This window comes from Polyodon spathula, chromosome 10 (assembly GCF_017654505.1).
Source record: "Polyodon spathula isolate WHYD16114869_AA chromosome 10, ASM1765450v1, whole genome shotgun sequence".
NCBI classification, from domain to species: domain Eukaryota; kingdom Metazoa; phylum Chordata; class Actinopteri; order Acipenseriformes; family Polyodontidae; genus Polyodon; species Polyodon spathula.
Window position 1 is genome coordinate 43,201,976 of NC_054543.1, and position 27,677 is coordinate 43,229,652.

The following is a 27,677-nucleotide window of genomic DNA, read 5'->3' on the forward strand; positions in this document are numbered from 1 at the left end:
CTGTTAGAAAAATAAACCACTGAACTGGAAAAAAACAACAAACAAGTCTGAAACAAGTAGCAACAGGCTTGCAAGGAATTGAGACGGACAACAGCGCTGAACTGACTGTCATACGACTCGCACGTGACGACAAACTTCCAGCCATGATTGCGGCCACCTTACTGTTTCAGAGCCTGAGAGCTGGATCAAAGTTGGGGAGCGCAGTATGACCAGGAAGATAATCTTATTCAGGTATGACGGACCTAGCCTTCAACAGAGACCGTGCCGGAGGTTTTTTGGCATGGATTGGTGAAAGGTGTACGCGTTTAAACGTTCAATTTCAATTTATAACGCTGACCACGGACTGTATGAAGAATAATAAATAACGCTGTTTCTTTCAGTTTTTGTTAAGGCAACACATAGCTTTTTAAATGCACATGGTATGTTTTAATAGCAATATTTATTACGTTAACTAATTTTGTATTGTAAACAGCTGCGCCCATTTGATTAAGTGGCCTGCTGTAATACATATTTTGAAAGTTGCTTCACATGCCCTACAACATTTGTCATGCAGGTACAATTTGAAAGTAAACAATTGAAATAGCTGCAGAAATGTGTGTTAAGGCTTCATATTATTTCCAGAGTTTACACGGGTGTCCCCAGGCTAATAAATAACCTGCTCTTGAGAGACATAACAGTAACGTTCTTTTCAAAAGACGGTTGTCTAGAAAAACGAATCCTGAATTCTAGAGGTTTATTGGTATCTGGAATAGTTTGCATTCCTTCTGAATTTCAAACGTTAGATACCCTATTATGTGACATGGACCTCTGTTCCCCCTCACTGGGATTGCAAGTCATGTAGACCTGCGATGTCACAAAGGCTGTTATTGACAGTTAAGACTAACCACCTTATAGCGAAGCACAAAGACATGTATGACCTGGTCCTGTTTCGAGAATTGTGATAATAAAACCGATATGATTGACTCGAATGCACTCAGCCAGGTTCAGTTTAATCCCGACTATTCCCACAACCACACCTTACTGTCGTGGAAATCAGTAGCGGTTAGCAAAATCACCGTTCTGATTGGTTCATCTTGTCCAATAAGTTTGCCAGGATCCTGTATTGCAGATGCCCTTTCTTTTTAATGGAGCTTGTTAGAACAGTATTTATGCTGGAAAATCGTCTGGTGAAAATAATAGTGCATTACTGAATTTTGAATTACTGGGGAATGAATATATATATATATATATATATATATATATATATATATATATATATATATATATATATATTGGAACCTAGCCAACACAGGGATCGGTTGTCCCTGTAGATTACCCACCTGATATGTCCCCTTTTGTCTCAGTTAATGGTTTAATTTCCAGTTTTAAATATACAGTTTACACCATTTTCTTTATTTAAAAGGGATGATAGAAATGGCAAATTCTGGGGAAATAGTTTTCCAGTGTAATAGGTATGCAGTATTGAAAGAGTTATGTCTTTACATTTTTCTTTGGAGTGGTGTGTGAAGTGTGAGGGAATAATTGCAAGTGTTTTTGATGAGTGCACTTTTTAGTTAGGTTGAAACTCGTGAAGATGAAGAACAGAATGTTAAATTGGCAGAAATCCTGGAGCTGTTGGTGGCAGCAGGATACTTCAGGGCTTGGATCAAAGGGCTTTCTCCGTTTGACAAGGTGAAAATAAAGTTAATCATCTTCTGAGAATTACGTGTTGAAAGGCCAGTATTGCACCTGCCTCAGCGCTTTTGTGACAAGCAAGGACGACATTCTGTAAAACAGAACATGTGAAAGATTCTAACCCCTGCAACAGCGTTTTTTTTTTTTTTTTTTTAAATATAAAAGTATACTATAACTGTGTTCTGAGTTAAAAATGAGTTTAAGAAGCATATGGGTATTGTATGTGTAGTGGTATGTTCTCTTTTCTACAGTGTCTGTGCAAAATTCCTTTAATCTGATTGCATGTGTGACAGCTATGCTATATCTTTTCAGATAGCTTTGCTTATTATGTGCTTTTCATATGATATTAGTAATATAGTGTTTATTGTTCCTTAGTATTTTGTTCAAAAGATTTATCTGTTTATAGTTACATCTGTATATTTTTTGATCTCTCTTATTATTACAGGTTGTAGGTGAGATGACCTGGTGTATTACAGCCTGCAACTTTGACATAGATGTAGATTTACTTTTTCAAGAAAACTCTACAATTGGTCAGAAAATGTAAGTTTTAACAACAAAATGATAGGAAGTAAAGCCAAATTGTATCGTAATGTATGCTGTAAACTATCGGGCTATGTGGGCATTTGCACTTAGTTGCAATTTAGTTTTTTTTTAAATTCTGATTAACATCAGCAGTTAAATTCACTCAGTTTGGATGCAAGGAAAATGTTAGTAATGTATGCATACATGCAAATTACAGCAATATCAGTAACATAATTACAAAGAGACAGCCATTTTCTTATGGATTTGTATACTTGCAAAAACTTGTGCTAAAGAATAACGTAACCCAGGTTTTGTCAAAATTGGAAAAAGCAGAAATTAATTTGATCTTAATTGCATACGTGACAGCTGTACTATAGCTATGTAGCTACAGTATAACATCAACAAAAATAGCAGGTTTTCAAAATACCTGCAATACCTGTTTTCGCCACAGAATGGCATTAAATGATTTCTCAAAGTATAATGGAAAACATTGTATTTAATGCTGTGTGTGGTTTGCACAATATGTGCATGGCTAGTGTCGCAAATAACGCTGAATCAGCTAGGCTGGTCAGTAAAACATTCAAACCTTTTGTATGGAGAATCTCAGTAGCTAAGGCTCATGGTTCATCAACTGATTCAGATTCAATTGTATTGAGTTTGCCCACTAATGATGAACCAGTCATTTGGCTAAACACTGTAGAATCTTGTTTGAATGCAGTGATTCTGTAGGTGTTTCTTTCTCTCATTTAAATGTAAACCCAAAAAGATATTAAGAGGACTGAATGCATGAGTTGTGAAAGGGTCACTTAGTAAAATGGGCGCATCTGGGAAAATTAGAATGTGAGGAAGGTGTCCCTACTAAGCGTGTACAAGTGTCTTGTAGGTACGAAGTCAAGGCCATGGCGACTCACACCTGTGATGCAAGACGATGGATTCGAGAGCCTATTGTCATGTTCACTGAGCCTACCCGAGTGGAACCTGAAACCGAAGTGGAGTCTTGCTGGGAGTGAGCTGAAACCCTTGACTTTGTGCCTATTTAAAATGAAATGTATTAATGCAATAATATGTGCTATAATGCTTTGTATTGTTTGTATAATCTTTAGTTTGGAAAATTGTGTAAGTGTGTAATCAAAAGTAACGCATAATGCTGTTTTAATTCTTAATTGTGAAACTTATGTATTTTCTTTATATAAAATCATGCAGTAGAAGCTGGTATAGTTTGATACAAGTGGCCAGTTTTTAGGCAGTTTCTTATCAAGATTGGCTTGATTCCCAGAATTGAATGCTAAGTTTCTGCAGCACCCTTTTTAGCCTAAGAAGATGTTGTTAAATGTGGAAATAAGGTTTAATATGCTTGCTTTTTACTATAAACTATTTGTGCATGTAAGACCATATGCTTAACACTGCCTGTTATAATAATATACATGAAATTGTTTCTCATAAAGATTGGTTCGCATTTAAAATAGTTAGTAATCGTGTTCTATGGGGAGTAAACTGTCTAGTTTGACTCTGAGTTAAAAGATGATGCAACATAAAGAGATGTTGTTTGAAATATAAAATAAGAAGCTTAAAAAGTAATTTTAAGAAAAAGAATAGAAGATGGGTTTTAAGAAAGTAAAAACTTTATAACTTGCTGCGAGCCTGTCTTGAAGTCGTGCCAGAAAGTGGAGGGATAGTTGACATGAAGAGCGGAGTTCTCTTATCTAACAGCGTCAAGGTTAGAGTGTCTTCTCACCATAGAAAAATTGGAAAAAACCTTGATTATCGCTGGAAATTGGAAAGCTAAGCGCACAACTAGAAAACTGGTTTTAGCTGGTTTTTGTGCAGCTGAAAAAAATAAGAGGTTGTCCGCAGTTCAGCTGAATTCGTGCTGTTAGGAAACTCATAGGACAGAGACATTACAATCTTACACTTAAATAAAAAACAAATAGATTATCCATGAAGAGAAACTCTATATTGGGAAAAACATAAGATGGAAGTTCCCTATAATATCTGTTAAGCACACGCCTGTAAAGAGAGAAGGAAAACTAATTTGAAGAATAGAATGGCATGAGGGAATATATTATTAGACATTAATACATATAATCAATATAATCATAACTAATAGTGTTGTATATATTTCAGACAACACTCATATATTCAAAATAATATTATTTTCTTTGTTTCACCTAGCTTTTTAGATAGATGAGGGGTCGAGAAATGAGCGGGTGAGATCATGATTGGATGTGTAGACCAGGTGTTATATTTTTATTAATTGTTGGCACAAGGCTCTAAATTTTTAGGCTGTTGTGTGCCAAAGAGATAAGAATTGGACTTGATAAAGATTCTCCATGTATTCCTATGGAGACGAATCCTATAAAAACTCACACTTTTCGCAAAAGGGTACCACATTCAAGACCTTTGCTTGACAGGGTGAAGTGGTCCATCACTTGCAGATCTCCACCAGACTGATTCCTTTGTTCACGCTACTTTTCCTTATAATAGGATGTAAGCTTATTACTAACATTATTATGTCTTACATGTATTGGTTGCGTTGCTATAAGGTTTTGAAACTATGTGTTGGTTTTAAGAGAGTGTTATATTGAATGAAACTGAAATATAGAAGTGGGTGCTTGTAGACCGCATGTGTTGGAATTTGGAGGTCTGATCAACCTACCTTTTTCCAAATATTAAAAGCATTTTAATAAACCGAAGGAGCATTGCTCTGATTCGTAAAACTTAAAATGAATGAGTCTTGAGTGTCTTTCTTTCCAATTAAATAAAGGTTATATGGACTTACTTACAGCTCGTCCAGTGCTCGAACATAAACCACTAGGAGTTTATAACATCTCTGTCCTCCTAACGTCTCCCCTGAGTTAAGAGTGTGCAGAGTAAACAGAAAATAAATAACAGAATAAAAAGAGTACGTGAAAATCTGCAAAACGCAGCAGACGTGACACTAGTTTTTTGTGTGAAAATAGATTTGTGAGTCACTGTTTTTTTTGTCTCTCTCCTTTATTTGGTTTTTCACAATGTATTTACACAGAACCAGATTATTTTTTAATGAGGCTGCTTATTTTCCAAAGGGTTAATTAAAGTATTAATCTTAACATAGCTGGGGAATCGGGGAATTAGAAGCACTCACCTCTGACTTGCATCATTTCAGTGATTTTCTGTACATATATTTAAATTGGAACGGGAGGGAGTACTTTGTATTAACACAGTATGTGAGCTGGCACGTTCGGCTGGAAAACAAAAGCTATTTATGGATATTTATTGTTCCTTTGTTTTTTTTCTATTAAGAGCGCTTACTGAAAAAAATTGTGTCTGTCTTGCCGAAAATGAAACGCCCTCATCGTCTAGAGCCTCACCAGATCCAGGGTCTTGATTTCATTCACATTTTTCCTGTTGTGCAGGTAAGTAACTAGTGAAATTACTTGTATTTATCTTTAAGCCCAGTTATGCCCAATGTGTTTCCTATATTCTGTGAGCCACACAGACCTGTTACATACAGCAGCATTGTCTTATAAATTTCCTATTTCAATTGGGCTGTGTTCCAGATAAAGAAGCAACTTTTTTTTTTTTTTTTTTTTTTTTTTTTTTTTTTTTTTTTTGACAAAAACAATATTTATTTATGGATCATTTTTACAGGAGATCTCCATAATTATTATTATTTTTTAATAAGCATTTAAGTATTCCCTTGAAGTTCAACCTTAATGTCTGATCCCTCTGTCATTAAAGACTTGTAAACACCAATATGCTTTGGCTAAACTGCTCTGGGTTATGAACAGGAAACAGGGACAGAAAACAGCTACAGTTGACAGAACAGTCTTTCTTATAAATAATGAGATACATAATTATTTTTTTCAGTGGCTGGTCAAACGTGCCATTGAAACGAGAAGAAATGGGAGATTACATTCGGGTATATTCTGTGTCTCAGTTTCAGAAAATACGTAGCATTTCAGAGGTAAGACCTAATGGAATTTCAATCACGACTTCATAGAAATAGAGCCAATGTGATGCTGATTAGAAAAATATTGAAGAATAATATCAGAGCCTATTGTACTAGGTCAAATTGTACTTATTGATTTTCATTTTGCTGACTGCCAGCTTTTAGTTTAAAGTCGGTAAGATTTGTTTTCTGTTAATCTGTGTCAGGATAATGACTTCATAAAGAGAAGGCCATCAAAACAGTAATTAATGTTTCTGTAAGTATAAACATTTCAAGCATTTTGCATATTTAATTGCCATTCAAAAAGATGTAATCTAACAAAACCGTTTCATTTACCAACAACACCTTTCAATAGTGCTTTACGGTAGCGTCACAAAGTACTTCCACTGTTGGGAATTTTAAGTAATAGATAGTGATTGCATTCCATTGATCTAAATTGTGGTGGATCTATATACTGCCATGTTATGAAACATATATTTAACATTGGATGTGAGTATCTTTGATGTGCTGTATTTTACTCTGTAAAAACATATACATTTAATTAAATACATCTAAATATCTGGACTGCAGTCGCCTCTGTTTTATCCCTCGCTGTGGGATTGGCAGGTGTACATTTGAGCATTTTCATTCATTATTCTTTGTATTTCTGATACAGGAGGTTTATAAGCCTCTGCGGAAATACAAGAGGCAGGTTGATGAAGAATCCATAGTCCACTCCACATTGCTGGAGTATGGAAGGTAAAGACACACTTTTTAGATATACAGGCTCCAACCTTAAAGGAGTGCTAAGAAACAATTCTACGAATGAAATCCATTGTCATGATACCTCTTATTAGCACTTTGCAACATTATCACTTGTGTGGTGTTTCTTCCTTGTTTTATTTATTTATTTATTTATTTATTTATAATATACTTCAATTTCGGATATACAGCACAGGTGTAGCAAATACCACATATGCTGTCAGGTTAATTTCTTCAAATGGTCAAGCCTAACTTAGTTATACTGAACAGGTGCATAGGATTTAAAAGTTTTTTTCAGTAGGTATTTATATTGCATTAGAACGCCCCATACATTCTTTCTGTGGGTACTGTAGCAGAAAATTCATATTCTTAAAAGCAGTAACCGTGTCGTATTATAAGTAATGTACAAACCCATTTTTAATATCGCTCTCTGAAATCGATAGCAGATTTACACATTACAACAAACCAAAAATAGACCACATTGAGGAACAATCATTTATTTTATAAGTATTAGAATTGCAGTTATTGCCAGAAGAAAGTCCATTTTATATTCAGTTTAAACCTACAGAATATTTGTTTCTATTTTTAAAAGTCTTAAGGTGTTTTATTTTTTATTTTCAATGGTTGCTTTATTTTCTTGCATTTCCTTATTCCTTCTTCTTTTACTTTTCTATGCATTTTTTTACTTAGACTCCCTGATTACATACTGTGAGTATATTATTTGCTGATTCTAGTGTTCAGTGTTTTCTGAGTTTACTGTATTACTGCCATTAATTTAGAACTGTGAATGCATGAAAATTGAAATTCTAAGCATTGCTGGCTCAATCCGTAGGAAAACTAACACTTGAGAACTGCAATTGTGCTTGTACTCTGGAGCAATCATGTAGATTTACAGTTGTGATTAAACTGTATGTAGATTAGTTACCCTTAGTTAATGATGTTAAAGTTATAATATATATATATATATATATATATATATATATATATATATATATATATATATATATATATACACACACACACACACATATATATATATATATATATATATATATATATATATATATATATATATATATATATATACACACACACACACACACATATATATATATATATATATATATATATATATATATATATATATATATATATATATATATATATATATAAATAAAAAATAAATACTGTTGTTCAAAGGACTGTTAAACTTTATATACAGTAAATGTGATTTAACATAGGGGAGGGGGGGATATAGCCAGAGTGACTATTCGTGGCAGGACTTGATGTCCGTTGCACGTGAAGTCATCAAATATGAGTGTGGGGGCATTGATATTTCCTCTTGGGTCGTGTCGAACATCATCTTTCAGGCCAGACATGGCCATGTGATGCATTACTGGCATTTGCTTTTAATGGTGTGCTCTTGTCCTACACACACATGTTAAAGTTCAGATATGAATGCATCTGCACCTGCATCTTTATGAACTGCTCTGCTCTACTTAGATTGTAATCACTCTATACAAGGAAAACACCACACAGTGACCCTCTTAACATTAACAGTAATCTGCATAGCTATATACCCCAGTTCCAGTTCTAGTCAGAAAAGCCTAGCTGGAGTTCAGCCCATTCTTGCTCATTAACGTCCACTTCTCAGCCAGCCGTGAACATGCTTGCACTCACTTAGCTTGGCTATCACTTGTTGTTAAGACACCTTTGTTGTAGTTGTTTGTGTGATGCAATCTGGTAGGGATAGGTTATTTCTCCAGCACTGCCTTTTTATCTGTAATAAATGAATAAATGTCAAGTAGTTCTGTTATTTAAAGGTGATGTGTAAGAGCGGAGTAGATCATATTTAGTGTTGACTGGACAGGTTTTCATTATTTATTTATTTTTAGATGAATTGACATTTTATTCAGATGTCTTGTGTCAAATTTACATTTTACACTTAGTCCGAAAAAAGACTGAGGAGCTATCTTGCTATGCTTGATGAGAACATAATTATTGTATTTACTGTTTTAATAGTGATAAGCATTTATGCTAAAAAAACAAAAATAAATAAAAAGTTGGCAGGTTTTGTTTCCATGCTTGTTAATCCCGGCATTATAATCAGTAGGCTCACAAAGTAATCAGAAATGGGTGGCTCTAATTACAGTATGTCAAAGTGACTTTTTCACATGAACATACACTGCATGTAGGTCATGGTGATCTACTTTGGGACTGTGACTTACTAACTATCTTGTATATTCGTTGTTTTAAGCCTGTCAGTCACTGCAAGATAGCAACAAATTAGGTCCTGAACCTTGTGATGTTTTGATCCGTAGCCATCACACACACACACACACACACATTGGTCTACTGAGTCAGAAAGCATAGTCACTGTTTTGGCTGAATTCATTATTCAGTTTTTATGGCTGGACATGATGTTGTCATTGCCATGACAGTCTTAATGCAAAACTGTATAGATGTCTAGAAATAGCAGACTAGAAGTTTGTACTGAAAGAATTAATAGTGTATACATAATTCAAAAGTTTTGCACCCAGTTTACCAATTCATAATCTACTACTGAACACTTTTTACTAGAATGCTTTAACTCTGGAAATGTAACGTTTTTTTTGTTTGTTTTTTCTCAGCTTTGCATTAAAACTTTGATGACTGGAATGGCTGGCATGGCAACAGAAGAGGTTAGACATGCTAGCCTACTGTGCCTTCATTTTAAGGCTTTCTAATAAAGTACTTTTATAATGATTGGCTAATGTCCTAAATCACCTTTTTATGAGCAGCAGGTGCCTTCACTGCCTTTTTTTTAAATTGATATTTAATGCATTTTATAATGTCCTGAATTAAGACTGCAGGGTCAATGATTTACTGATTGCATTGTTCATTAGATACAACATTAAGTGTAATGAAGATCCGAATGTTACTGCAGAGTTGCTGTTCATTTGTAAGGTTGTCATCTGACTATGTTAACCTTGAATAAGAGCTCTGTAATCTAAATGCTGTTCTCCAAAATGACCCTACTTCCCAAAAATGTTTTTAGAGGGTAATTAAAAACTTATGCCAAGCATGATGCCTCACATGAAATTAATGTTGATGAATTTTCAGATATGTTGTAATGTGTTGGATGTTCAAATATTTAAATATTCTACAAACAGAGATGTTATTATATCTCTCCTCAATTGTTTTTAAGGGGAAACTGACTGCAAGCACAGTTGCCCAGATACTATGGCTGCAGTCTGAAGAGATCGAGCAAATTGCATCAGAATATGCAGAAAAAGTAAGTGTTAAATTGATGCACCTGTTTTGCAGTAATGTATTCTGTGTTATTTTATTAAATTTAATTTTGCAGGTTTATATTAAAGATGTGGCCTAGATTTCATTTGTTATTCTTTTGATTGTTTGAAGTTTACTAGTGGTTAATAGAAAAATGACTTACTATGATTGAAAATACCAGCATGCATGTTTTATTTCGGTCTAATCTCTTTAGCCTGTGTCATCCTTACATTTTTTGATGATGATAGTTCAGGCTGTACCAAGCTTAATACAACACACTCTTCTGAATCTGCAAGTGTAACAATGTAATTGTTAGTGTTAAAGGCTACTGTTTACTATGAGAATCCCCACAAAATTTGTACTTAAGTATTTTGTGTTTCTAAGGCTAATCAGCAAGAGCCTGATAATCTATATCACATTGTTTTCAGTAATAGGTTGGCATTTGCTTATGGAGTTGTCTTATACAGTGATTACATTTGACTTTTGTTTTTTCTCAAGTAAAATTTGTATTTTCATTTGTTGTCCACAAATTATTCTTAGTCCAGCTTCTGTAAATATTTTGTCTGCTTCCTTTGTTTGATTAATCAATCCTGTGAGACAAGCACAGAGTCCATAGTCTTTGACTTGCCAGATAGAGGATGTCTCTATATGGTACTTGATTATTGTTCTTTCTACATAATGGATGCTGTTTTAAATCCCACAGATGCATTATATTTAACCTCTCCATGCTAACTGTGGAAGTAACTTTATCTCCATATGTGGAAGGGGTGTGGGTAATTCACTGACAAGGAGACAGACAGGTGTATTTGGGAAACACCACACAGGTGCCCAGTTTTATTTCAGGCCGGCTCTTTTCCTTTCCTGGTATTTTTTTTTCCTCTCCGGTAGAGGGCACTGTTGACCGTGGGCTGCCTATCAACGATGATAGACAGCACCACGGAAATACCACAGCTGGTACACGACCTGCAAATGCAGTCGCAGGTGCTCAAAGAAATAATAATGAAAACAGAAGGCGAAAAGAACAAGGGAAAATAAAACAGTAATAAAACTACAAATAAAAGGTGCTGCACTCGGCAGCGTTATCCCGGTCGCCGCTACCCGCACGACCCGGATCACCGTCCTACTCTGTCGGCTATCTCGCCTGCTCTTTCACAATACGCCGGGGTCTGCCCAAGGGTTCCCCTCTCTCTCTCTGTCTCGCTGATTCCCGGTCCTGAATCAAAGTGTCCGCACCCTGAGCGCGTCTAAGTGGGCAGACCTGAGGAAACAACAGAGCGTTATTTTATAGGACCGACAATCACCCAAGACCCGCCTCTCGGCCATTCAGAGAGGGGGAAAGTCCACACTCACACTTTCCCACCTCCCCGTGTCACTGCCATGACTCACAGGCGGTTGTTGGGCGACTGCCGCCCTCTTCCTGCAGCCCGTGAACACGCCAGCAGAGTCAGCACAGATCTCTCCCTGTTACATATCCTTCCCCTCAGAATGACACCACCGGTTCATTCGAAAATCTTACACCCCCATGCCTTCCCGAGAGAAAAAGTCTGCGTTTTGATGCAGCTTTCCTGCTCGGTGGACTACCCTGAAGGCATAGGGCTGCAAGGCCAAGTACCACCGTGTGATTCTGGCATTGCTATCTTTCATCCGGTGAAGCCATGCTAAGGGGGCATGATCTGTAACCAGGGTGAAGTGTCGCCCCAGGAGGTAGTACCGGAGTGACTCGACTGCCCATTTTACCGCGAGACACTCCTTCTCGATGGTGCTATAATTTTTCTCGCGGGGAAGGAGCTTCCTGCTGATATACAGGACTGGGTGCTCGCTTCCCCGAACCTCCTGCGACAACACTGCCCCGAGACCTGTCTCTGACGCATCCGTCTGCAGGGTGAACCTCTTACCAAAATCCGGGCTGCATAGTACTGGCTTACTACACAGCCTCCGCTTCAAGGCGAGAAAGGCCCTCTGGCACGACTCCGTCCACTGAACCGTATTTGGGGCAGCCTTCCGGGTGAGGTCTGTCAAGGGAGCAGCGAGCGTAGCGAAACTCGGGATGAACTTTCTATAATAGCCCGCTAGTCCCAAGAAAGAGCGCACCTGGGTTTTGGTTGTAGGAACCGGCCAGTCAGCCAAGGCTTTCACCTTAGCAACTAGCGGTCTGATCTGGCCGCCCCCTACTCGATACCCCAAATACTCCGACTCACTCTTCCCAATGGCACACTTCTTTGGGTTAGCAGTGAGCCCCGCCTCCCGCAAGGATTGCAGCACCGCCGCTACCTTACACAGATGACTCGGCCAATCCTCACTGTGGATAACCACGTCATCTATGTAAGCAGCGGCGTACTGCTGATGGGGCCGCAAGATGCGATCCATCATCCGCTGGAAAGTGGCGGGGGCTCCGTGCAACCCAAAGGGCATGGTCCTGAATTGGTACAACCCGAAGGGAGTCGAAAACGCCGTCCTCTCTCTAGATTCCGGAGTCAGGGGTATCTGCCAGTACCCCTTCGTTAAATCCAGTGTCGTCATAAAATGAGCCGTGCCTAGACGCTCCAGCAACTCATCTACTCGGGGCATCGGATAAGCGTCAAATTTCGATTTCTCATTGATTCGTCTGAAATCAATGCAAAATCGAGTTGACCCGTCTGGCTTATCGACTAAAACGATCGGACTGTTCCAGTCACTTTGGGACTCTTCTATTACCCCCAGTCTCAGCATTTCGTCAATTTCCGCTTTTATTACCTGTCTTTTACGCTCAGGTATACGGTACGGCCTCTGGCGAACTAGCGCCCCCGGCTCAATATCAATGTGATGATGGGCTACTCGAGTCTGCCCCGGGACTGAAGAGAACACGTCAGGAAACTCCGCCACCAGACCGTGAGCCTGACATTTCTGCGTTGGTGTCAGATTCTCTGCAATCTGTACCGATCCTTTTCTTGCCAACACAGAAAGATCAGGTCCCAGGTCCGTGACGTCATCTGCATGCGCCACTAACAACGCCTCTGGCTGTAACCAAGGCTTTAAAAGATTGATATGGTAAATGTGTTTCTCTGTCCGTCGCTCCGGCTGGCAGATCTCATAGTCCACCTTCCCAACCTGGCGTGTAACCTCAAAGGGTCCTTGCCACTTAGCCAAGAGTTTCGACTCAGAACTGGGTAATAATAGAAGTACCTTATCCCCCGGCTGAAATGTGCGCAACCGGGCTCCTCGGTTATATTGTGTCTCCTGTCTGTGCTGCGCCTGCTGCAAATTGTCATGCGCCCATTTCCCAACAGACTCAAGACGTTTGCGCAGGTCCAACACATACCGGACGGTATTGGTCGAATTGTCCTGCTGCTCCTCCCACATCTCTCTGACCAGATCGAGCACGCCCCGGGGTCTCCGCCCATACAGCAGCTCGAATGGTGAAAACCCCGTGGAAGCCTGGGGAACCTCTCTGATCGCAAAGAGAAGGGGAGGAATCAGCTGGTCCCAGTAACGCACATCACTACGAATAAATCTGCGCAACATGTTCTTAAGGGTCTTATTAAAGCGTTCCACCAAACCGTCTGTCTGAGGATGAAACACAGAGGTCCTAATGGTCTTAATTCCCAAAAGCTTACATGTTCCGCGGATTAGCCGGGACATAAAATTGGTGCCTTGATCGGTTAGTATCTCCTTGGGAATCCCCACCCGGGAGAAAACCTTCACAAGCTCGTTGGCAACAGACTTAGCGGACATAGATCGGAGGGGAATTGCCTCTGGATAACGCGTAGCGTAATCCAGAATGACAAGTAGGTGGGTGTATCCTGCCGCACTCCTTTCTAGTGGCCCAACTATGTCCATCCCAATACGCTCAAACGGAGCTTCCACTAGGGGCAAAGGCACCAGAGGGGCTCGTGGAACGGCTCTAGGGCTGGCCTTCTGACATTCCCCACAACGCTCACAAAACCGCTTAACATCGCCATCCAGCCCCAGCCAGAAGAACCGTGACACAAGCCTTGCTTTAGTTTTATCCCTTCCCAAATGACCAGACAGGGGAATAGCGTGAGCCAGCTGCAACAAATCCTCCTTAAAGGGCTGAGGAATGAGCAACTGATGACGCACTTCACCGGTCTGGGGTAATTTATCAACACGGTACAGTAGGTCTCGATCAATTTCAAAGTGGGGGTACGTGGCGGCGCGTCTGGGCTCGACCACCCGACCATTAACCACCGCTGCTTGGTCAAAGAGCCTGCCCAGCACGTCGTCACGCCCTTGCTCGAGTCGGAAGTCACGGGAGCGAGCTAAGAAATCAGCTCCCATGGCTTCCAACTCGGGGTCAGGTCGGTCCCGAGCAGAGGCAGCCGAGCCAGACCCCTGCGCTGGCTCCGCGACCTCCCCCCCGGACTCTTCACCAACCGCCCCCACCTGAAACTTCTCCGACTCCCTCCATTGCCAGCCCTCATTCTTAGCGATCCGACGCTCCCGTTTAGTTTTACGGGGTTTAAATCTATGGCAAAACCATTCTGGATCGCGAAAGGGAAAAATCTCTCCAATTACTTCCTCTTTCTTAGCCAATAAAGAAGACGGGGCTGTCAGAGCAGCCAACCAATCTTTAAACTGCTCACAGTCCCGTCCCAGAACTACTGGTACCGGCAATCGAGGACATAATCCTACCTGCACCTGCGTCACCTGCTGGCCAATAGTCATACACACATTTATCTTGGGATAGGAGCGGACATCCCCATGAATACATTTAATATGCACCCGTCCCAATATACGTTTATGCCCCGGTGAGACTAGGCTCTCCTGTACTAGAGACTGACCACACCCTGAATCCAGGAGAGCCTGGGTTTTTGTACCATCCACTGTCACAGGAATAACAAAACCCGTGTGCTGAAGCGACTGAGGTAATTGAACGTGCTTACCTGGTCGGCTGAGGTCACACTCCATCACGGGGCAGTCCCGGGAGAGGTGGCCCACCTCCCTGCACGTCCAACACCTCGGTGGGCTGGTTTCTCTCCCCGAAGTTTTGGAAAGAGGGGAAAACACTGGAGCCATAAAAGGGGCCCGCCGATAAGGCGTCCGCGCGAGACCCCGGTCCGACACTGCAGCAGCCCGTGGGTATCCCCACCCTGCCCCAGTACCCGGGCCGGGAGCTCCCGCCGACACCCCCCGACCAAATCCTGGACTACCCCTCCCCCCCAGTCCCTTCGCCCTTTCTGGGGCCAGTTGAGGTGGCGATCCAGTAGCCGCACTCCTCCCGGGCAGTTTCGCGGGCGTTGGTTCTGCTGCCTGGTACCGCTCGGCAAGTTCGACCGCCCGGTCCAGCGTGTCTGGTGCCTGCCGCTGGACCCACAGCCGAGGTTCCGGGGCTAGACATTCCAGGAAGCGCTCCACCACGATCATCTCCACCACCCTGGCTTTGGTGTTCAGTTCCGGGTTCAACCAACCCAGTGCGTAATCCTTCAGACGGTGGGCGATGGCTCGTGGGTGCTCCCCTACCGCAAACTGCTCCTCCCGGAATTTCTTCCGATACCCCTCCGGTGTGGCCCCCACGCGATTAAGGATGACGGTTTTCAGCGTGGGGTAATCCATCATCCGTTCCGGGGACAGCGTTCTCGCTGCTGCTTGCGCCTCCCCCGTGAGCTGAGGAAGCAGGTAACTAGCCCACCGGGCTGGATCCCACCCGGCCGAGGTCGCCATAGCTTCAAACACCTCCAAATAGGCGTCAGGTCGATCCTCGGCCGTCATTTTTGTGGGGCGTTGCAACTGGGGGTCTGGAGCTGCGGGTCTTGCCGCCCCCTGCACTGCTGCGGTGAGCGTCTGGCGCAGGAGGTCCATCATCGCCGCAAACTGCGTAGCATCCATGGCTCGTCTGCTCCTTCTATAGCTGCACTGCTTGGGGCAGTGCCAGTGAATCCCACTTCTGACACCACGTGTGGAAGGGGTGTGGGTAATTCACTGACAAGGAGACAGACAGGTGTATTTGGGAAACACCACACAGGTGCCCAGTTTTATTTCAGGCCGGCTCTTTTCCTTTCCTTGTATTTTTTTTTCCTCTCCGGTAGAGGGCACTGTTGACCGTGGGCTGCCTATCAACGATGATAGACAGCACCACGGAAATACCACAGCTGGTACACGACCTGCAAATGCACTCGCAGGTGCTCAAAGAAATAATAATGAAAACAGAAGGCGAAAAGAACAAGGGAAAATAAAACAGTAATAAAACTACAAATAAAAGGTGCTGCACTCGGCAGCGTTATCCCGGTCGCCGCTACCCGCACGACCCGGATCACCGTCCTACTCTGTCGGCTATCTCGCCTGCTCTTTCACAATACGCCGGGGTCTGCCCAAGGGTTCCCCTCTCTCTCTCTGTCTCGCTGATTCCCGGTCCTGAATCAAAGTGTCCGCACCCTGAGCGCGTCTAAGTGGGCAGACCTGAGGAAACAACAGAGCGTTATTTTATAGGACCGACAATCACCCAAGACCCGCCTCTCGGCCATTCAGAGAGGGGGAAAGTCCACACTCACACTTTCCCACCTCCCCGTGTCACTGCCATGACTCACAGGCGGTTGTTGGGCGACTGCCGCCCTCTTCCTGCAGCCCGTGAACACGCCAGCAGAGTCAGCACAGATCTCTCCCTGTTACACCATAATATAAGGAAGAGTTTGTGTTACAAGTTGTCTTTTCATTACAAGTATTTTTCCAACCCCATCATAAGCTTAATGAGCTCTTAGCATCAAAGAATATTTGTCCATTTTGGGCTGGCTCAACCTCCCCGTAAAACTGTGCATACAGGCTGAGCACCTCCAACCAGTGAATCCCCCAGCATTACATTTTGTTTTATTGTATAATGGTACTGTTGGTGCAGACATAAGAAATAAGGTAGTAAACGTGTTGCATTAAAAATGTGGTAATCTCAATCACCTAACAGCAGTGTTCATTGTAAATACATTTATCCTCCCACCCCCCCCCGACTTGGCAGACAAATCAATGTGGTGTGAGGGTCGTTTGAGAGAATATTTGTGCATGTGCTGTGCTCACCATGAATCCATCTTGCAGCCCCCGCTGTGTTCAATAGCTCAGATGCCACCTTGTTTCTTTGTTTGCAGCAGTCGGAGTGCTCTGCTGAGGACCGGCCCGAGAGGTTTGGAGCAGCCCAGCAGCATCGCAGACTGGTGGCATCTCTCAACAAAGAGATTGCTCAAAAGTCCAAACAAGTGGAAGAGGTAGAACAGTTCATATTCATTGTCATTGTTGTCTGAATTCTACTACCATGCAGAAAATATACTGGAAAGCTTAGCTCAAACGCTCACTCACTGTACAGTATTTCAGTAATATATAAAATAGCTGAAAAGTATTTTTATTATTATTATTATTCCTCTCAGAAAATCTGCCTTTGCCCTACCAGATTGTTACAAATCTGCATGTTGTGTTTTTTTTTTGTTGTTTTTTTTTCCCCCTTCCCTTAAATACCAGCTACAAGCTAAACATTTGGAGGTCTATTTGGGATATGAAGAAGCTAAGAGTAAATTGATAGAGGTAAGAAACACCAGCACAGCTTATTTTTGAAAATATTCTAAAACAAAGTGTATTCTTGTTCACTGCTGGATTACTCTGACTGACATGTTCAACCCCATATTAGTCCAATGCAAATGGAAGGACGAAAATATTTTTAGAAAATCGGATTCTGACCAAAAAAGTTTCATAGATTTTATTTTAAAAGAGGATACAATGTAAAGGCTCGTCATTTAGCTTAGATGTAGCCCTTTTTATATTTATGTCTTGTGTTTTTGGTGGTTTTCCCTGCCACCGTGTGCACCTGTACTTTCTCATTATGAAGCCTGTTAAAAGCTGAATCTTATTAGACAGATAAAAAATATCAACAACACTGCAGGGCTAATTAGCGGAGAGTCTTGCAAATGAGCACAGATGGTTTCTAAAAAAAAAGGTGCATTAGCAGGTTTGCAAGTAACAGCACGGTAAGTACCGGTGACCATAAATATTGCATTATTTCAATAGAATACACTGTAAAGATCAAGGAAAAGGTTCCAAACAGATGGGTAACAGAAGTGTTATTCATGCTAGTGATTGCAGCAGTGGGTCTTGGCTTCAATCACTGCATTGTCTGGGCATGGATGATTAAATGATGCTTTGATACTAATCCTAGAAGTCTTTTTTTTTTTTTTAAGTGTCTTCTGGATATCCTTTTGTAAGAGCTCAGTCATAGTCAGCTGATTTAAACTTCTGAATATATATGACAACCCATTCAACACTGGTAGAATATAAAGCCAATGATACTGGTCCAAAGTTATTTATAGGGGGCATTTAAAATATGGTTTGTTGCAATTATATTTACAACATAATCATAAACTTGCATACAGTGGAGCTCAAGGATGCACCATTTTTACTATAGTATTTTAGTAAATACTGTAAGGATAGCTCCTTGTTTTAGTTATATTTTTGGTTTAATTAGCTTTACTGCTGTCAAGACTCTTTGTATGTTGAGTTAATTCTTTCAAGCTGTTCTGGTTGATTCTGGAAATCTTTTGTGTTCATTGTTTTTGCTATAATGTATTTATCTGGGGAGGGTATCTGTGAATATTAAAAACCAAACCAGGAATGCTTCAGAAGAATTGGCTGCAGGTTGGATTGCTGTGAAAACCCTTATTACATGACTAGGAGTAATTCTCTATCTGATTTACTGTAATTATTGAGTGCATAGGCACAGCTGGGAGATCAGCCTGTCCTTCAGTAAAATTAGACTTTCTATTTGGTATTTTGAATTTCTTCAAAAAATCAGCTGCTACCCAGACAATCCTTAACTCTTTCTATAAAAAGGGATTGATTTGATCCACCTACTACTTACAGTGCTGGGATAAGCCACAGCTAAAATTATTTGGAGCATTTTACAGCATCAGGAAATCACCCTGGATAGCATCAACCAGTGATCTGTGTTTGCGATTGTGAACGATTCACCAGTCATGTAAAATACTTGCAGAATACAGCTGTTAATTTAAATAGTTTTAGTGGCTTATACTGGATAATAAGATAATGCTAAGATTTCTTTAATTTACAATAAAAGCAGATTGCAGTTTTGAGTGCAATTATCTTTCTTCGACCGGGGTTGTGATGGGGTGTTAATCGCTGGAGTCCTGAAATTGGAATAAGCTCTGTCTAGTTTAGTGATCTAACATGAATTGTATTTTGTAGGCTGTGAACTTTACTGAGAAGTTGCATAAGGAACTTGCTGCTTTAGAAGAGCTTGAATGTCATGCTGATTCAAGGTATGTTTAACTCTTACACAGAGTGTAACATTTTCCAATCGTTATGCAATGCCTTAATTACTGTACATTTGTTTGTTTGTTTCTTGGTTTGCAATCGCTTCCTCTGCGCTTGGTCACATGGAATGAGTGCAGGTAGATCATTGGAGTAAACTAAGCTACAGCAGAGGAGACTGTTTTTTTTTTTTTATCAGGAAGCTGCTACTACTTTTTCTTTTATAGTCTTGTCTTTTTAAATATCCACATTCAGAACTGAATTAGAGGGAGTGGTTCCAATGTTGCAGGTGCTATTAAGTGGTACTGAAATTGATCTGGTTAGCACTTTTTGTAAATATCAATATATAAATATTCATTCATGACAACTATATATATGGAGAGGGTATTTAGTGTGATGGTGTAACTACGGTTAAATGGTTAACTGATATAAATCAAATAGTTTAAACAGATTTGCTATTAAACAATATTTACATCCTATATATATATATATATATATATATATATATATATATATATATATATATATATAGTGTATGTGTGTGTGTGTGTGTGTGTGTATATATATATATATATATATAACAAATGTGTGTGTGTATGTATATATAAAATATGTATTTATTTGGGAAATGAAAAGATTGATTTGAGCTATTGTTTAAAAAAACATACAAGTTTATTTGTGTGAGTTTTAAAGAGTAAGTAACGGGATTCAGATAAATATAGCTTTACACGTCCCCACGTGTTGCTAAACTGTTTAAATAACGTACCTGTCATTTTTCTTTTCAGTCAAAACACCTTTCACAGGATTATTGTCCACATTGTCAAACAGGTAACAAAAGCAATAACGGTCCATGATGTGGTATGGAACAGGAAAGCCAGAGCACTTATTATGTTGTGTTTGTTTTTTGTTTTTTTTTCTTTTTCTTTTTTGTTTTTTTGTGATGCTCTTACACTGCAGAGAATGACGTCTACTAAATCTCCTAATGCAGTTAGCGGCGTGGTTTCGACCGACAAACTTTTATTGAACTTTGTCTGAAATTAAACTATCACATTTTTCAAATAGTCCTTACAAATTGTTACCTTTTGCTAAAATTAATGGTCCGTTTTGTTATTTAAACGGTTGTAGCAACATGTGGGGACATCTAATACTATATTTATTGGAGCCCTGCTACTTACTCTTTAAGTTGGTGTCAGAAGAGTAAGTAAATAGGAAAGGATGCTCAGGTCAAAATATAGCGTGTAGTCGAGAAATGCATACCCCTTGTTATATTGCAAAGGGTCAACTTAACAAATGAGGCAGCTGCCCTCACATCAGCAGTGTACATATAAGCACTGGAGTGTTCAAAGTGTTGAGTGAAAACAGTTTTAAGAAACCTTCTGCCCCGGTCATTGGAATTTCTCCAACTTCTAAATCTGATCCTGGCAAACTCAAAAAGAATCTCCTGGGAGCAGTTGGGAGACCATTAATCTTTGAGAAACACTATTGGCTGTGTCGCAACAGCTGGAAAGCTAACACCAGTGACAGATGGGTTTTGGCAATGTTAAGAAGGGGTTATGCTCTGGAATGTACAGTAAGGAAACAGACCTCCCAGGAGACAGAATTCAAGTGCTCTTCTTATAGAACAGAAAATTTGCTTTAATCCTGAGGGATATTTTTCAGGTCTCTCCAGAAGAACAAATTAGTTATACAAAAGAACAATGGCCATCAGAACGATTCCGAAAACCACAATGTTGGCAGAAAATTGTCAGTCAGTAGAGAGCAAAATGTGGCAGTGATAATATATACAAGAACCGTGTGACAGGTTTGATAGTGGATATCCATCAGTTATGACCAGGGTGTCTCTAATCTGACCCTAAATAATGCAGTGATGTGGGAAGCAGGCAGGGTATGCGTGGGACATTTGTCTTTCAACATCAGAAATAGCAAGGAACAGTTAAGCTAGACCAGGTGTGTACATTAGATGCATGTCTCAGGAAGAAAATTTAGAAGTGATGTTTTTCCTTGAGTATAAGTCGAGAAATTTAACCCCAAACACAATCCTGAAGCTGGGGGGTCGACTAATACACAAGCAAAAAACCCCTTATGTCAACAAACCTTTTAATGTGTGCAAAAGTCGTGGCCATTGTGTGGTTAGTGCAATTCCCGTCTGTACCTAGCAGGGTTTAGGACCTAACGGAGCCCTGTGTCAGGCATGCAGTCAGTGCTCGAGGCAAGTTCACATACAGTAGACACCCACGCACACCCACTCCCCCGCCACTCTATACTTCCAATATTGTATTTTCAAAAGTTGACTGGTATGTACTAATAATAATAGTAGTAATAATAATAATATTAATAATAATATTGTCTCTATTGTGAGACCCTGCAGCATAGTGCTTCTGTGAGAAACAGCAGCACCTCCATTGTTGTTCAGATTTCTCTCAAATCAAAACACAAACATCTCGAGGTTTGACGTTACAGAAGATCATCTTTTACCCGAGCGAATACAGCAACTATTAATTGAACAATTGTGGGATGTGAATGGCCTTGGATCCAAAAGTACAGTCCACCTACAAGGATGGCAGTCGTTTCTTTTTAACAATATTGAGAGACTGACTTGTCTTTTTTGTGTCATGGCGTGCGTGTGTGTGTGTGCTAGCGTCCTTCAGAAGCTGAGAGAGTTGGTTGCTATGAATGAAAACCTTAAGAATCAAGAACAAGAATTCCGTACCCATTGCCGGGTAAGATAATATTTTACTTTTAAGAAGACATACCACGTGTATTCATCTTTTTATACAGCTGACCCCTCATTACTTACTTTTGCAATACTGTGATATCTGCTTTATCTTTGTGTATGTGTTTTAAACGAGGAAATGACTCATTTGCAGCAGAGTATTGAAAACCTAAAAATTGAATCCGGAGATGATGATGGTGAAGAAAAGGTAAGTGATAAGCAGTTCAATAGTTAACTTGTGTTGTACAGTAGTTATTTTCAACAAACTATAGTTGCTTCAAATATATATACATTTATATTTTTGATATATTTTATATTGTTTGGCAGACAACTACAGCATTTTCTGAAATGCTTTCTGTTCTATGGCAAGATTGATAAATGTGCTTGTTTTTTAGGAACGAAACCAACTCATAGACAATCAGTATAATACAGACAGAGAGAAGCTCCAGAAGATCAGGCTGTTGCTGGTAAATAAACTGACAAATCAAAGTATTTGTTTTAAAATGAGTCTCTTGTACTACTGGTATAAAGATATTGTCATTCTTTTAAGACCTTCCCCACCAATCCACATATACTGTGTATTTGTGGAATAGTTTGCTTACTTTTTAAATCCAATCCAGCAATACATTTTAGTGCATGTTTCTTCTTGCCTTTAGGCCCAAAGGAATAGAGAAACTGCTATACTGCAGAGAAAGATTGATGAAGTACCGAGCAGAGCTGAACTAACCCAGTATCAGAAGAGATTTATTGAACTCTGTGGTCAGGGTATGTATTTAGGCATCTGTTATCTATACATGCAATTTTCTTGTTTCAGTTGCTGGTTTGGGTACAGTAGCATGTCATCAAATTGTATTAGCATTTTTGGGTTAAATGTATACAGACATAGGAGTTAATAAGAAATAATAATGTCTTTATCTAGTGTTATTGTAATCTAATAAAACATATGTAACATTACATAAACCCATTCTTTGATGGGATAAAAAAGATACATTTAGAACTAGAAGTATAATTTAAAACCTACATGCTTTTATTGGCACATTCTGTTTGCTGCCTCATTAAATAGGCAAAGATTTTAATTCTATGCCATTTTTTGGTAATTGAGGCAAAAAAACATTGATTTATTTATTTTTAAATATGTACACGTCCTGTACATCAGAAAATATTGCCCCCTCCGTTATCAAGTAATTTGGAATAAAGAGCATTCATATGTTTGCATATTCATTTTGTGGACGGTGCAGCATTATCCTGTTCTGTAGCAATAGTGTACTGCACATTGTTGTTTCCATTGTGGAACTTCACTGTGAAGTGGAAGCTTATCCTTTCACCTCATGGTTGCCGTGACAACTAGATTATCACCTCATGGTAACAGTGTATTCCTGAAAGAGATGAGTGTTCGTTTTACTGTACATTTCTAACAAGGCAGTTGTTTATCCCACTCTGTTTAGTTACCAGATGCTTAAACCTAACTTGCAACACTTTACTCGTGTTTTTCAGTTTGCATTTATAAGTAATCATTACTTGCTGCTAGATTGACCATGGGCTTGACTGTTGCCATGAGCACTTATCTAACAAGCCAGCTTCAACCAGTGTTACTGTTGAATTATGGAGTGTGCGCTGGTCTTGTGCTCAACAGCCTAGCTGCTTTTTACTTTTAAATTTGCAAGTCTTTGTTTCGTTTATATTAAATTTTAGCTACATTTTGCCCGGCAGTTGTCTGTTTTAATGCATTTGGGTGCAAGAAACATTATCTTGAACATGATTTACAGCTCCATTGAACTAAAATATTCTCATCTTTTAGATGCAGCAACCCACAAAGAAACCAAACAGTTCTTCACCCTCTATAATACACTGGATGACAAAAAAGTATTGCTGGAAAAAGAGGTAACTGGGGTTGTAATTGGTCCTTGGGCCAGAGTTTTCTTGAAAAAGGAATGGTTAATTAAATGTTTCTCCTGTTGAACGTTTTGTTCATTTAAAAAAATCTGGAACTAGTGTCATCGGTTCATGTGTAGATTTTGAATATGTTTACTGTCCTTTTTATAACAACATTCAAATATATAATTATCATATTGTAATCACATATTTCAGTTTGAAATGCTAGTCACGTTTTGCTGTTGCTGTGTTTAGTCTTTGTGCTGGTTTATTGATACTACAGCAAAAATTGGCTTTACCCCATTACATAATCTACCAAAAGCATTTCAGTGTCTTTGCTCGGCTGAGTCAAGCAATGAAAGACACATGGTATATTACGTTTAGCACTTTGACCTTGTTGGTACAGCTGTGGTGGAAATGCAAGTTTAAATATGTCATGTTGCTTCCCCTGTGGTAGATAATTTACATGATCAGAAATACTGTTAGTAAATACTGTAAGAGGGCAACTTTGGTAATGGTTCTCTTTCTCTCTCTCTCTCTCTCTCTCTCTCTCTCTCTCTCTCTCTCTCTCTATATATATATATATATATATATATATATATATATATAATATATATATTATATATATTATAAATATATATAATTGTAAAACTGGCCAACATTTTGTTTTCTTTTTCCCCTCCTAAAGGTTAATTTGCTGAACTCCATTCATGACAACTTTCTGCAGTATGTATTGGCATTATGCATTAACTGTATTCCTTACAGCCAAGCTAGAAAATGATTTTTGTCAGACAATAAGGCTGGATTAAGTGGTTTGAGTAATGTTTTAATGTTTAATTTGTGTTTCATTATTTGTGTTTTTCAAATGAGCATAGTTAAACCTATACAGCTGAAAACACAATATAATCCACTTTTAATTCTCTGCATATTTTTAATGATTTGTTCATCTGGGTGTGCTGAGCATGTCATACCATTGGGAGCTGTGGAGTGCTAAATTGTGATTCCTTCTGCAAATCATGTCTCTGGGTCAATAATTTGTACCCCTTATGCAAGCCTTAATGAATGCTGTGTTCCAGAGCTATGTCATCTTTTGGAGCCCGAGAGCAATTTCTGCAACAGATGGAACAAATTGTTGAGGGAATCAAACAAAATAGAATTAAGGCAAGTAATCTTTTTTTTTTTTTTAATAAATGTTTTTATAATTGTATTTATGCCCATTTTGACTGAAACTGTGAAAAGCATTTATATATAATACTGTACTTTTATATGTAGCGTGGGAGGAGCGAGGCAGGGAAAAGTCAAGGCGGGCAGCAGAGTTTTGGTGCTTGACTGAAGACTGTAACAATTCTGTGATGCATATTCATTTACTCTTAGATACTAAGGCTGATCCTTCTACTTGTATGCAATATCGAGAATCCCATTTTACAGAACGTTGGGTAACGCTAGCAGTGAGTGATCAACGCGGTAGACATATTTTATGTGCTATTCTCAATTCATGGATAGCATGTTCGACACAGAGGGAGTTTAGGGCATGCAGTTCAATGTGGGACCTCACCTAGCATGGACATTTAAATTTGTCTAAATATGTTATTGACATAAAATGTTTAATTTGAGTTTTGGTTCGTTGGATTTGGTAGGTTTGTTAATGGTCAGTATTTTAAGTTTGTAAATGTAATTTGAAAACGCAGTGCAGGTTTTTAACTTCAGACAACATTGAGCAACTTTTTCTTTAGAGAGTTAAGAATAAGTACATCAGTAATAATAATAATAATTAAAAAAATGCATTTTAACATCCTTGATCTTGCCAGAACATACTCAACTTAAAAAAAAAAAAAAAAAAACCAAAAAGATTATTCTTACAATTCATTGTCGAAAATGTGTAAGACTTGAATATGTGTGTGTGTGTGTGTGTATGTGTATATATATATATATATATATATATATATAAACACACACACACTTATATATATATTCTGTAAAATCCATCAAATGCTTTTATTTAAGCTGGTATAATTAACTGAAAGCATTCTCCTTTATTCTGGTTAACTGGGGATCCAGGGAGGGATAGTAAGTCTTTGAACTGTTGTAAGCTTGAAATAGTTGTATTAATCTGCAGTGAATCAACAGCCTTGTTCTTCTTGTAAAGAGTGCCTTATAATCTTTATCCAGAGTGTAAACTAAACCTAGGCTTGTAGTCTCTTCACTTCTGCCACATAGCTGTGTTTCAACATCCAGAAATGGTCACAAATCACTGACTGATTCCTAGTTCTAAACTGGGAATTAAAAAAGGTCTAATTGTAGCTTGTAAGGTAGTGGTGTTCAGGCTTAATTACAGTAACTTCAAACATATCCAACGGCATATTTTAGCAATCAGAGTGTTTGAAAACCATGGGAGACTGATCTGCGACTATATAGCAATTAATAGAAGCTTTCACAGGACATAATTTTTAATAACCTATACGATTGTTTCCACAGGAGTACCGGAAGAATGAAGTGCTGCTTTCAAAGTTGAGAGCTAAAGGGGCATCCTAGACACCATTGTGAAATTAAAATGTACTTTTTTTTTCTTTTAACAATTTGAAATTCATTTTTTGTCTAATGAAGACCTACTCATTTTAAATGCAAAAGCCTTATGTGTTGCATCTAAGCCAAGTTTATCCACATTTTTGCAGTTTCAGAAATTGTTAAATATTTGCAAAACGGGTATTTTGATATATGATCTTACACTTAAGATTTCAAAATACGTGTATGTTTACCCTGAAACAAAAAAATGTGGTTAAAAAAAATTAGACAAAGTTTTGACAAGAACCCATTAACCAAAGTGTTTAAACTTGTATGAAGTACATATTCTCTGGTTCTGTCTAGTCATCTCTCGTTTACCATTAATTTAGGAATATGTATTTTTTTTTTTAAATCCATAAATGTGGTACTATACATTTACGAATATACTAAACTCCAAGGAAAACGCAAGGAAACTTCTCCTTTTTATAAGTAATGTTTGTTTTTTTATTCCACAATAAATGGCAGAAAGGTGTATGCAAATATTTGTCATTTCATTATATTGTCGGGTACTGCATGTCTTATTTAACTTTTTGTATACTGTATGTCTTCCCATCTTTTGCGGCTGTAGATAATCCTGATACATTCATATGAACCGACAAGTACAAAGCTAAATAAACAAGGTTGGAATGCATTAATTAGTTATTTACTCAATGGAGAATTGTACATTGTTCTGTAGAACATTTTCAACCAAGGATTACTTTTCTTGCTTTTAGTTTCTACTGTTTTTCTTTTTTGTATCCCATTTTTACTTTCCGTAGTATTTTTTATATCCCAAGACCCACCCCTCAGTAACTCGATAAACTGCATATAATGAACAGTGTGTTCCTGAGTAATAACTGTTGCATTTAAGTAACAGCTCTACGCAGATACTGCACGCTAAGTAACACTGTAATATGCTATCAAGCAGAATCATTTCCAATCTACTAAATGCTGCTCTCTATTCAACAACTTTATTTTAAACTATTCTATTACAAACCATATTATATTTTAGAAGCTAAAAATCTGTATATTCAATAACAGATCTGTTGTTTTTTTCGGTCTCATAATCAAAACATCTAATAGAAAAAAGAAGGAACCATTTTGTTATTGCATTTTGTTTTGATCTAAAACTGATACTTTTTGAACATATGCTCATCTTGCTGATGAAGGTAACTTAGA

At 38.9% G+C, this 27,677-nt stretch overlaps 1 protein-coding gene across 1 annotated transcript; it reads left to right on the top strand.

Annotated features, from left to right (window-relative positions):
- Positions 1-143: 143 nt before the first annotated feature.
- Positions 144-25,847, top strand: ccdc93 (coiled-coil domain containing 93). The gene is given in 24 exon segments (XM_041261351.1): positions 144-194; positions 196-231; positions 1,558-1,671; positions 2,120-2,218; positions 5,481-5,591; positions 6,046-6,068; positions 6,070-6,142; positions 6,334-6,343; positions 6,346-6,383; positions 6,783-6,865; positions 9,126-9,138; positions 9,499-9,549; positions 10,056-10,142; positions 17,206-17,322; positions 17,573-17,635; positions 19,307-19,380; positions 22,011-22,092; positions 22,222-22,293; positions 22,481-22,552; positions 22,742-22,850; positions 23,884-23,966; positions 24,646-24,683; positions 25,034-25,122; positions 25,780-25,847. Coding segments are annotated over 24 exon segments (1,656 nt in total).
- The last annotated feature ends 1,830 nt before the right edge of the window (positions 25,848-27,677 follow it).